Here is a 13002-nt window from a genome sequence, read left to right as displayed (position 1 = left end):
TTGTAATGTGTTAAAAAAAAAAAAAAAACATACATGGAAGAAAAAGGTTAAGTGGCATCTCTGTTTAATATAAAATGTCACACTTGTCTGAGCCTACTCCAATTTGTTCACATTAAATCTACTCTGCTGTGCTGAGTGTAGCGAGCCACTCACTACAGAGGTTGGATCAGTTACGTAACAAATCAAGAAAATAGCCACAATTGTCTACAGCTTAGTTTTACACATACTGGAAATGATTATTGGCCTTGTACTGGAGAGTGCTGCAACTATTGTGGCAAGTGGAAATGGCTACTGCCTGATATGCAAATAATTTAAAGCTTTTAGTGCCATGTTCATATACCATATTAATGGTGTTCTTCAATGCCCTGCCTTCTTAATACAATGTGCAAGATCATTTGTGCATCACTAAATGGATTTTTGATATTATCAGAATATCAAGCAAGGGAAAATGATTAGGCCAATTGAAATATGGGCAGAGTGTAGTTTGTAACAATTCTCTCAAAACAGCACAACATTCACATTTTCCTCTCAGCACTATTCCGCTCTTGTGTATCTGAAAATGAAACCTGAGAATCCATATTTTCTTCCTCTTTTCATCTCTTCAGCTGCAAGGGACGAATTCATCATGTAGGTATCTGTCTGCAGACTGCACCCACACGTTAGCTTCCTTCACTTTAAGCAGTGAGCTGATTCCCAAGTCTATCCCAGTGACTCCCCCTCTGCACCGGTGTTGTGGGGATCAAAGAGAGGAGGGTGATGGAGGCTGTTCAGCAGCTGATTGGACTAAAAGACGACGGCCAGTCCGATCAGGCTGTGGCTCACTGGCGTTTGTCCTTGACGGCTGTGTGTTCTTGTGTTTCTGCCGGGACTGAAGGCAGCGGTGGAGCCAGCCACAGACACAGGAGGATGATGAGGTGGCATACGTGGAGTGCGGCTGAGCTGCTGTTGGTCGAGGGGTAGGTGTTCCATGAAAGCTCGATCAGACCCAGGATCAGGACCCTGAGCACAAGCAGCAAACAATTAAGCACAGTGTGTGATTGAGTGCTTGCCAATGCTAAAGGTCTAAAACTAATAAAAATCTGACCTGTAGTTCAGTATTTACACTCCCTCTTACCTCAGCAGGTGGGCCAGCTTCTTGACTCCTCCGCTCCACAGCAGGTAAGGCAATGTGTGGAAGTACCAGACGTAGAACTGATAGTGCAACGAACGACTGAAGCACATGCCGATGAAGTTAGAGGTGAACAGAATCAGCACTATCTGTGATTGGCTGTTAAGGTTTGACACAAATGCTGGGGTATACTAGCAACATCATTCATTTATACTCTGACTGATACCATGCAGACATGTTAAGTCAATTCATATTTACACCCAGCAGTTCAAGTGTTCCTAATTTGTCCTTCAAAGGAATACTTCACCCATAAATTGGCCGTTTGTATATCAGTTACTTACACTGTGTTACCCTGAATGTGTGAAGAACACTGTTTTTCCCGTATCCCTCCATGGTGACTTGCAAAGTACCAAGCACATATCTAGGTAAATGAGACTTTGATGATACTGGAAATGGATGTTTTGATATAGTTTTGTTGTTAATCGTGAAGCACCTTTACTTCAATTCATCAAGAATGCTCTTTCTTTGGATTCTTCGTTCACTGTGAAAGCATGCTGGAAAAAGGTAAGTGTAGCATGGGGTGAGTAACTGAAATACAAATGGTCATTTTGTAGGTGTAGTGTTCCTTTAAGAGACATATTCTACAGACAGGGCCAGATTTAAATGGAACAAAAGGATATGATCAACAGTGCTTTTCTGAGCGGGGATTTTTCTCTTGCTCGGCTCCTTGAGGATTTCGAAGATGTTTTCTCCTGGCCTGGGAAGAGATGAAATAGTTGCATTTAATTAAAAAAAAAAAAAAAAGTTTGTAATTCCAACTCAATGGCTAAACTGTAATCAATACAGCACAAGATCTTAACATCTTCCTCAACTGTGAAGTCATATTTGTGAAAAACTGTGACTGATGGTAGATGTAAAGGTACGTACCATCATTTTTTTTGTTGAAGGGACAGTTCACCCCAAAATCAAAACTACTTATTTTTCCTCTCACCTGTAGTGTAATTTATTAATTTAGACTGTTTTGGTGTGAGTTGCAGAGTGTTGGAGATATCAGTCGTAGAGATGTCTGACTTCTCTCATATATAATGGAGCTAGATGGCACTCAAGTGTACAGTATGGTTAAAAGTGCCACAAAAATACATTAGAAAAACTCAACAGCAATGTCTCTTTCCAGAAATCATGACCTGGTTATAATCCACAGAACTTGTTGTGAGCATTTTAATTTAGGAACTGCTTTCTTGCAACCAATATATTGGAGAGAAGGCAGGCATCTCTACGGCCGATATCTGCAGCACTCAGCAAATCACACCAAAACAATCTAGATTAATAAATTACACTACAGGTAAGAGGAAGAATATGTATTTTTGAATTTGTGGGGTTACTGGCCCTTTAAGAACTTTACTGGCTTTATTGGTAAAGAGTGCCCTGAAATAGTAACGGTAATTTATAATCTAAAACTTGCATTATATTTGTGCAACATAGAACTAACTCTAAGATAAGGGGATAACCCACTTACAAAATGCATCTACATTTTTACATGCTTCTATCAGGTTGTAGTATGTTCTATGCTACAATGGGTCAAATCCTCCAAGGACTTCTATGCCATTGAGATCTCTTTGTGCTTCTTTATGACAGCTTGTCGCCTTGTCTTATAATGCTATGCTGTTTAAGAGTCAAAATGATGTTGTCACTGCATAACAGATTCATACAATCCTCACGCTTCATTTACATATCTGGAATACATCGTGGGTCCACGAGATCAACTACAGACTGAGCCAATGCCTGCTGTGTCATGGACTAAAAAAAACTGGCATGACTTTAACCCCTCATTTATTCTAGCTCGTCTCAATCTATGATGCCAACCTTAACCTTGGCACAGCCAAAGTCTGCCTCACCTCTTCCAACGGCGCAGAGCAAAGAGCAGCAGGGCGAGCAGGTGGGCAGCCAGCAGGAGTATGTGAAAGTACCGATTCAAGAAGAGCCATTCTGGCAGGAAGCGCCAGTTGACCGTCCACTTGAACATAAACTGACGGCCAAGATCGAACGCCCGGGTCATGTAACCGATGGGATTCTCCAGGAGGAAAGGCAGACCCAGCAAAAGCTAAGATAACAAGACAGATTCGGTCTGAAATGATGCTTGGCACTAATGGACAACATTATAAAATATTTTAGCATGCTGAATACTATGGGATATTTTACCTGTATGGCCGCACACAGAGACAGTTTGGGGATTGTCCTGATGAGACCGAACTCAGACAGGAGGAGGAAAAGTAGTCCCGGTGCAAAAAGGAGCACATTCATCTTCACAGACACTGCTAAACTGTCAGAAAGAGAGGAAGATTGAGTTGTAATTTCATCATGTAATGCATGGGAAAAAAATAGATTCACAAAAATGCAAAGGACACCTGATACATATTACTCCAGAGAAAGACGTTACATGAAAACCTGCATTGTGCTGTTAGGGAGTCCACACTTGCCTGTAAACGCCGCAGCCCAGAGTCCAGTATCCATCCATGAAGAGGTTAACGGCTCCAAACAGCAGCATCATGGCCACTGGATCATTAAAGAGACGCAGCACAAAGATGGAGTGGATCCGATACGACGCACAGCACACAAAGAAGAACACGTAGGGAGGAACCTGGACAAATTCATAGAAATAAATGAATAGAGTCTCACATGAACCCTTCATGAGCAGAACACTACAGTTAAGTGGCGCATCACAGCAAATTTTATAATGCCAAATGGTAACTGAGGCTTTTGTGACACAGACTGACCTTCTTAGTACGATAATAAATCCTGAAGACAAGCAGCAGCGTGATGAGGTAGAAAGCAGCGAAAAGATACTGAGCCAGACGGATGTTCACCCCATGGCTGGTGATGTAGTAGAGAGCTGTGAAGATGTAGACAAAGCCAGCCGGGTACCTGCAACAACCAGGTGCTCATTTAGCCTGTAAAAACTACACCTACCTACAGGATGGAGAGACCTGCATCACTAAAAACCTTTGAAACTCACACCAAGGGGCCGGTGTCTCCTTTAAGCTCTGTGTAGTCGTAGGTACCGTTGATGACTCCCTCTACTTCATCCATGTAGGCTTTCCAGTCTATTTCAGTGTCTGTAGTGAAGAGCATAAATCAGTTATCATGAATGATGGGAATGGTTATCTAAGTAATGTCACTGTCAGTGCTGTTGGTATTTACATTACCACCTAGGGATGCACGATGTTGGATTTTTTTTGCAGATATCCGATATGTTATATATATTACAACTTATTTGGCCAATGACCAATATCGATTGTTTGAGCCATTTCTAGCAAGTCCTAGTTTCCTTTTACTTTTTGAGCCACTTTAATGCACCATCTGACCTGGCATCTCGGGAACCTTTAATTAAAGGTAGGTGTGCTCAAGCAAGCATGGAGCATGGAGAAGCCATGGGGTTAAGGTATTAAAGGAGAAGTTCGGTATTTTGCACTTTGAGCCCCATTTCTGGGTTGTTTATGATAAAATAGAGTGGTTAAGACCAAAATTGTGACGATTGCTCCTTTTCGGAGAATTTGGCTTTCCCCTGCCTGGCGTAACACAGCTGCTGACCCTGAAGCATTATACACTCCAGCCCACTTGATGGCGATAATGCTCCTTTACGTGGGTGTCGCCAACCAGCAGGAAACCATTGCAATGTAATGGGACATAGAAAAGGAAGCAGAAGAAGAAGGCTGGCGTTGTGTTTAAAGGCATCGTACTGCGAAGGTTGTTTACAAGAGAGTAATTGCTCGTTGTTTAAACTTATTACAAAGTTGTTTAAACTTAGTACAAAACTTTTTCGATCGTTCTCGTTCCTCCTCCAGGAGTGCGCACAGCACTGTCGAGCCGGCACTTTCGCTGAGCTAAAAGACTACAATGACTACAACCTCGTCGTAAACAACCCCCTTTCCATTTCCGGTGGCGGATTACTACCAACAGACAATGAGGCTTCTATAGAAAACCAATGTATTAGACAAAATGTCAAATAAATCATCACGGAAACCACAGTTTGCTACGATTTTTATGTCAGAACATCAACGAACACCACTGACCACTCGGTGAGTTTCACGGCTTTGAAAACGAACGTTTAGGGTGGTTTTAGGACGGATATACATATGGTCATAGACTTGTGTATATCTGCCTGTTAAGCCAGGCAGGGGAAAGCCAAATTCTCCAAAAATGAGCAATCGTCACAATTTTGGTCTTAACCACTTTATTTCATCATAAACAACCCAGAAATGGGGCTCAAAGTGCAAAATACCAGACTTCTCCTTTAACTGCTGTGTTTTCAGTTAATCTTAGTTTTTATTGTTAAATGAAGTTGTTTAATTCCCCACTGATTTGAACTCTGTTTTTGAAAAGGCCTGTTTATTTGGGGAATTTTGTTTTCATTTTTCAATATCGATAAATCCACTTTTTCACCAGCTAATTCAGTAGCAGTAGTAGAAATCAAGGCTCTTCTACAGTGGAATTAACATCATATTAAACATACACACTCTTATCCTGATGGCCCAGCCGCAGATGGAGACATGAAATAGAATGATTTTTAACGTATGTTATATTCTGATTCTGGACGATACCGATAATGTACCAATATTATCAGCATGTTGGCCGATTCCGATTCATTTTAAGGCCAATATCGGCTGATACCGATGACAACAAATGGCCAATACAACTTCTCTGGGTCCAATGTGGTATCCTGTATAAAACCTGTAAAAAAAACCCAGCTCCATGCATTTGTGAAGCACCAACTTATTGGCTCATAATAAGATTAAAACGGTTCATCACCTACTAGGCTATCTGCTTTTGTCTGACAATCTACTGTTGGGCCACTAACTGTTTTGGGTGACAAACAAACAAACAAATGCGCTAATGCTGCAAGAACTGTTTGATTAATCGGTTAGCCACAATTGACAAAGATATAATCACAAACTATTTTGATAACTGAATGATCATTTTAGTCAATTATCAAGCAGAAATGTCAAACATTCCCCGGGTCCAGCTTCCCAAATGTGCATAGAATTAACTATTTATTGATTAATCAAAAAAGTACTAAAAAGATACAATGATGATTAAATATTTTTGATGGCAATTGTTACAGTTTTGCATCAGACAAAGAGGATATTTGTCAAACTAAACAACAACTTAGTGGATGACAGATAAACGCTAAGAACTGGTGATTCCGTTATCAGTGAGCAGATGTTATCACGCCTCTAAAAGTTAAATGTATTGTCAACAGTATGTTTAGCTGCATACTTTTAGCTAGCAGTTGCTGAAATTAATAAATGTCGTTTAGCATATGTACCACCACTACGTGGTCATGTAAAGGCAGTAAATTCCCTTTGACAGGTGGCAGTGTAAGTTAGTAGGTTAGCTAATGCTAGCTACTTAGCATTCAAATACGTTCAGAAAAACGACAAAGCACCATAGCATGCTAACTAGCCGCGCAGCGCAGCTACTTACATGCTACTTTCTGTATGACCCACACATTGATCCCGATCTCCAGGAACCACAGAACTGAGACGACCAGTAACGTGTACTCCGTCTTGAACAGGACCAAATGTTTGTCCTGCCACAGTGTGTGGAGTTTCCCCCACAGCGGGGACGGAGAACTGGGAGACTTTCTCCGCACACCTCCTGCCATCTCGGCGGTGTAAGCTACGGACGGAGAGACGTGGAAAGAGGCCGCAACTGACATGCGCAGGTTACGTCATCACGCAACGTAGTCATTACCTACGTCACGTGACACAGAAAACATCCATGGTTCAGCCGGATTTGACAACTGGAGATACTTCTTTTGTAGGACAGGTAAGATACGACACATTTATTAATCGACGTACTTGGTAGTTAGGGCATAATATCGTCTTATTAATTATTGTTTCTTATATAGTTGGGTGACGTTTAAGGGTGTTAAAAACGTTTAGAGGTCACTACTGGGTACCCTGTTGCCTCAACAACGCTAGCTGACTAGCAGCTAAGCTAACCAGTATATTTAAAAACATAACTGAAATACATTATACTCACGCTCACAGGAGAGAAAACTGACTTTCAATATATTCTTACCTATTTTAATTGCACTAATAAAGACAGTAGCGGTTATCGCTGACTTTCAAGTAGTGACCGCTGCTTATATAAAGCTAACGTTATTTAAAGTTTTGAGTCACATACTGTAAATAGCGTTAGCTGCCACAGGTTAAAAGAGCAGCCGATGTGTCTCCTTGTCTTACTTTCACCATCACATTTTAGGTTTGTTTTTGCCGCTTGTTTAAGTAATAGTTAACTTCCAAATAATCAAATAACCTGTTGTGCCTGTCATATTGGGGTCAGCCACATTCCAGTCACAAACTTAAGGTCCTTAAGAACTCTGAACAGCACTGAGATTAGAGTGTTACCCTGCATTGAATCATAGCGTTTTTAAACACTCAGCAACATGCACTTTTTTGTCATCTAGCAACAGTTTGATTTGAGTCACATATCGATATGTTTGTGCAGGTGTGCTCCTCGGGCAGTGACAGGAGACTCAGGAGGAATGGATGGACTTCCTGTGACGATGACAGAGGCAGTGTGTCTCGGGGCCAGCCTTGCCCTCTCAGGCGTCTGCTACTATCTCTATAGGAAGAGCCGGACGACACTAGATAAACTTGATGTAAGCTGTGCTTCATGTTTAATTAACATACTCTTCTATAACTATATATTGTCATTGTTTTAAAAAAATGCAGTGTCTGTTTTCATGCTGTCTAAGCCATTGAAAGGAATGGGATTAGTTGTGAAATAATAATTTTTAGAGGACTGAAAAAGTAGACCATGCAAAAATTGAGAAGATAAAAGCTGGAGAACAATTAAAGAAATAATCATAAACTGAATTTTGTGTGGCAAAAAACGATTTTTTATTTTTCTCTTCGACCTTGTGAACTCTTAGCTGACAGTTGTGTTTTGCTGTGTGCAATTTTGTAAAACCTGAAAGCTGTCTACTACAGTGTGTATACTGCATGTACAAACAGTCTGTGTCTTGTGTTGCCAGGATGCTCCACACTTCACCATTGATGACAAACTCAAAGACATTTTAAAAGTTACTCCAGGAGCATGTCTACAGTATGCTGTCATTGAAGGTAAACAGGGTCTCACTATTTCTAATACAGACAAGAGCTGATAGCATATTGTTTCACTGGGTAGACTGTCCATGGATCTTATTCTATCATGTGTGTATATATATTGTAGGTGCTGTGCAACCAGTGGGCGAGCCTCTGACAAGCCCCTTCCAAAAAGAGTTTCTCGGAGTGTTGCAGAAATTCATGTTGAAAGAACACAGGCTGGTGTGGAACAGCCTTTCACGCTCTTGGTGAGAGCAATTTATGACATGCAACAAAGGTTCCTGGTTGGAATAGAGCCAGAGACGTTCTGTGTACTGTATGTGCCCTTAATAGTATGTTACCTTTAGATCTAAGAAAGAGGGTTGAAAGTTGTAGGTTTCCTCAACCCAGCTGTGTAGAGTGGTACTATAGTGTCATGGTACATCACTGCCGTACATGATGAAGATAAAGCATGTTGTTGTAACATCTTGAATGTTGAGGTAAAGTCAGAAGCTGTTAATTATGGTAATTCTCACACAACATGACTGAGCTTTAGACCCTTTACAGCTGTCAATTTCCGCAAAGCAGTTTGTAATGATGGCTTTCTGCTAGCCCAATCTGAAATAATTCAAGTGATGTCACAGTGAGCCTTTTTACACCTGGTGTCAACATGCGTTTTGGGTGATCCAATCACAAGTGGACAGCTCCAAGTCTGTCTGTTCACACCTGGCATTAGAACGCCTCTCTACATGCCGAATGCGTCTCAAGTGACCACTTGTAATCTGATCTCACTTCCCTGCTCTATATGCAAATAAACACAGACTACATAACTTCCGTTTGCAAAGACCAATTGCACTGTTGTTTTTAACCAGTGGCAGGTTTGTCTTGATATAGGCACACTTACAACCTATTTAAAATGGGTAACATCGTAGCCTCTCCTTGCCCTGTACTCTTTCTCTCTGTGTTTATAAGGGCTGTACCCGACTCAAAATTATGTCAGGCAAATCAGATTCGGCTGTTTTATACAAATACATGACGATTCGTTTTTTTTTTTTTTTTTTTTTTTAAATGCCTTTTAAAGTTTTAAAGTTTGAATGGTAATGTGCAATGTTTTTTGGGGACACTAGTTATCAAAGAAAAGCCAGAGACTGTGTCATGTAAAGTATCTGTGAGCTGTAAATTCATCACTTCCAAGCAGAAGAGAGAAGATAATGTTATCTCGGTGTACCAAAAAGACTACTCGACTTGAAGCAATCTCAGTCAGCTTAGGGGTCTGCGACTGATAATCGATTCAAATCTCCGACTTTAAAGGGGCAGCTCTGCTGTTTATTAAGAGATAAGTGCACCCCACGGTCCCCCCACCTCTTGGACACTACTGCTGTGGGAGTGTGTGCTCCATGCAGGGGACAGTTGTTGAAATGACATTCAACGGGAGGTCATCGGCTTCAGGGCAGCAGCCACAGACAGTTAATATCCAACAGGGAGTCACTTTAGCAAGGACATCAGCTGAGTCGGTGGTCCTTCAGTGTGGCCCAGGACACATTATCGTACATGCTGCTGAAAGAATGTGGCCATATGCTGCCCAGACCACCTCTGAATGTGGTCTGAGCGATCAGATCTCATGCATTGGGGGCATTTACACCTGTACTTTAAGCTGTCTAATTGTGATCCGATCACCCAGGATGCATGTTAATACCAGGTGTAACTAGGACTAGGAGTTTTTTTCAGACTTTTTGTATATAAATATATAATATATGTATCATATATTTATATATATAAATATATGATACATTGCAAGCAACTCCAAAGTATCAATTTCTATAATATTTTGTCTTTGTCATATGTGTTGATGAAACAGACCTGTTCCTCCCTTTCCTTGTTGCAGGACGGACAATGAACGAGTCTTGCACCAGAGAGTGAATGCAGTGCCCTTTGTGTTAGTGGGGTCAAATGAGACCGCCGTCAAAGTCCTGTGCCCTTTGCAGGCCTCCGGACTGTATATGGAGACCACCCATGAGAAGTTCCACCAGGTCAATTATGGCTTTGGTGACATCATAGGACAATACCTCAGTGGAGAGAAGCTCAAAGGACAACTGGAGACTGAAGAAATGCTCAAAGTCAGTTGTCAGATGTAACACTAATTCCTATAACTCAATAATGACGTCATAATCAGTTGACAAAGCATAAATATTTAGCGCTAACCATTAACAAAACCAATTTACATTTTACAAATATTCCTCTCTTCTTCCAGGTTGGCGCAACTCTTACTGGCATCGGTGAGTTGATACTGGACACGGACGGCACCCTGAATCTCCGACCCCCTTCGAATGGCTCACAGTACTTTTTGAGCATTACGGACTTTGAAACCCTGCGGGGAGAACAAGAGAGCACGTCTGTTATATGGAAGGCGCTGGCCATCACTTTTTCTTTGGCAGGGGCAGCCGTCCTCCTCTGGGTCGGCCGACGCTACTACCATCAACTAAAAGTTCGCTGGGAGCGGGAGCAGGAAAGGAGGGAATTTGAGAGACTACGGGCTGAAGCCCCAAGAGCACATGCTCCAGTGACGGGCCGCGAGGCCCCTCAAGACGGGGCAGAAGAACCCTTAGAGAATGCTTGTGTGATCTGCCTCTGTCAGCCACGGAACTGTATTCTGTTGGACTGCGGGCATGTGTGCTGCTGCCACAGCTGCTACCAGGCTCTTCCACACCGTCGATGCCCCATATGTAGACAGGACATCAGTAGAGTGGTGCCTCTCTACCACGTCTGAAGCACCTGTGTCGTCACATGACCTCAGTGGAACGTCACCCCTATACAAACTGTACGAACTTTACACCTCTAAGGTCTAACGTGCTGCACTTACACCTGAATAAAGGCAAAGGTACCTCTGTGAAAAAAGTACTGTAAAGAATGAATATTTTCTTTAATGAAAAGACTGTAAGTGTTAAAGAATGTGAATGGTAAGGGTATTGTGCAAACATGTTGTTCACTACACAGTTTCAGTGAGGTATTTTATCTGTAATTGTATTTGGAAAATACAGGAAAATTAAGTAATAGGTAAAAAAGGGTGTGAGTTTATGCAACAAAGATGTTTATTTTCATACATGTTTGTTCTGTGCCTTATTTTAGTAATTTATATGGCTGCTGCTGCTGTCTTTGAGTGATTGAACTGTGTGTATCTGAATAACTTAAGTTTGGTCAAAATGAGTTAAAGGTGCTGTGTGTAACTCTGGAGAAAGATAGTGGATTATTGAGTCTCACTCCCATTTTGTCAAGTACGCTTTGAATTGGTAGTCGGACCAAACCACCAACCCAAAGAGTCTGTATTTGACAAGCTGGGAATGAGACTCGACATGAGCTATCTTTCTCCAGTTACACACAGCACTTTAAGCTTTTGTTTCAACCACTTCCATTTACATATTTGAGTCACAGGAAGTTATTGAAGCAAAGATGATGAAGCTTTTGTGTGAATTGAGGCACTACAGACAGGTGAGAGTGTGTAAAATGTTGGTGTGATGAAACAAATCCAATAAAGTGTCACTCTTTTAACTCTTTGTGCAGTGAATTGCACTTACCATCAATATCACTGTGTATAATTGTGGCTAAATCGCTCACACACTTTGTTTTAGAAATGGAGCCATAATGTAACAAATCACAATTTGCCTCAGAGGGCTTTACAGTATATGACATCCCTCTGTCCTCAGACCCTCACAGTGAATAAGGAAAAACTCCCCCAAAAAACTTTGTAACAGGGAGAAAATATGGTAGAAACCTCCAGAAGAGCAACTGAGGAGGGATCCCTCTTCCAGCATGGACAGACAGAGAATAGATGTCATGTCACTATATTCTGAAACAAGTACATAAGAAAGATAATATGGGAAAAATCATGTCCCTCCTATTTGTAGTGCTTCTAATGGCATTTGCAGGAATCCTCTGTGGCTCACCATAAACAACCAATCAGAGCTGTGGAGTCCCTAGTGCAGCTGTCAGTCATGTCCGTCACTGCTCATAGACTTAAGTCAAACTTTGAAACTTGACAGATGTATTCAGAAACATATTTTAGTGTACTGTTTAGCTGTATGAGACAGTTTGCTGTAGATGATGGGCGGTGTTTTGTCTCGGCTCGACTGTTTGCAATGGCCGCTGGGTCACAAACTTTCCCTTTTCAAGGCTCTGACACCAAGCCGATGGTCGGCCCTTAGGCAATGTTGGGTCATCAGTCAGAGTCCGTCGCCCTAGGTTTTGTGGCGCTCCCACTGATGAGACAAATCACTCTGACTGGCAGTTGAGCTCAGTGCAGGAGAAGAGAAACAGAAATGAGGAGAACAAATAAATGATTTAAGTCATAAGGGGCGTGACATTGAAACAAGCTTGTTAGATAAGAGTATTTTTTTAGTCATCGAGCTCTTTAGTAGAAACAGTTTGAATCTGTGTTATTATTCACTAGCACACGGTAAATATTGGTTCTTTTAACAACACTAAACTATGTATCTAAAAATGTTTGAGGCAAAAAATAGGCAATGCCGTAATCAAATCTTGATTCATATTTGATCAGTGCTAACTAGTTTGACACAAGCAGTGACATGATTGACAGCTACGTTGCAGACTCCTCGGCTCTGATTGGTTGTTGCTCACATGCGGTAAGGCCATAAGAAGATTATCTGTCCCATTTAGTGCTGTGTGAATATCCTCCTGAGACACTGTGTCCTGATATGAGGACATCACATTTTGGGTTTACTTGACCTTATACTTCATTCTGCTTTACTTCGACCTGTTGTCCTCATCCGTGGACACTTTTTGTCCCATCTA

At 41.5% G+C, this 13002-nt stretch overlaps 2 protein-coding genes across 2 annotated transcripts; one reads left to right on the top strand and one right to left on the bottom strand.

The window, feature by feature from the left end:
* Positions 1–47: 47 nt before the first annotated feature.
* On the bottom strand, positions 48–6856 carry alg3 (ALG3 alpha-1,3- mannosyltransferase). The gene is given in 10 exon segments (XM_050032448.1): positions 48–999; positions 1115–1260; positions 1790–1865; positions 3004–3209; positions 3308–3428; positions 3586–3746; positions 3883–4030; positions 4122–4221; positions 6590–6829; positions 6832–6856. Coding segments are annotated over 10 exon segments (1404 nt in total). The 3' UTR covers positions 48–818.
* On the top strand, positions 6812–11779 carry mul1a (mitochondrial E3 ubiquitin protein ligase 1a). Its single transcript, XM_050032449.1, has 6 exons — positions 6812–6934; positions 7619–7772; positions 8148–8235; positions 8345–8465; positions 10082–10313; positions 10448–11779. Exons 2-6 carry the CDS (start codon positions 7656–7658, stop codon positions 10961–10963), a joined length of 1074 nt encoding a protein of 357 aa, XP_049888406.1. The 5' UTR covers positions 6812–6934; positions 7619–7655; the 3' UTR covers positions 10964–11779.
* The last annotated feature ends 1223 nt before the right edge of the window (positions 11780–13002 follow it).

The sequence above is a fragment of the Epinephelus moara genome, chromosome 21, assembly GCF_006386435.1.
Source record: "Epinephelus moara isolate mb chromosome 21, YSFRI_EMoa_1.0, whole genome shotgun sequence".
Classification (NCBI taxonomy): domain Eukaryota; kingdom Metazoa; phylum Chordata; class Actinopteri; order Perciformes; family Serranidae; genus Epinephelus; species Epinephelus moara.
This window is presented reverse-complemented; position numbering and strand designations above follow the sequence as displayed.

What these genes read in the sequence shown, in the direction of transcription:
- mul1a (XM_050032449.1), top strand. Translation starts at nt 7,656, where the DNA reads ATGGATGGACTTCCTGTGACGATGACAGAGGCAGTGTGTCTCGGGGCC. An exon ending in ACAGTATGCTGTCATTGAAG is followed by an intron (nt 8,236 to 8,344) that starts GTAAACAGGGTC and finishes TATATATTGTAG; the next exon opens with GTGCTGTGCAACCAGTGGGC. An exon ending in AACAGCCTTTCACGCTCTTG is followed by an intron (nt 8,466 to 10,081) that starts GTGAGAGCAATT and finishes TCCTTGTTGCAG; the next exon opens with GACGGACAATGAACGAGTCT.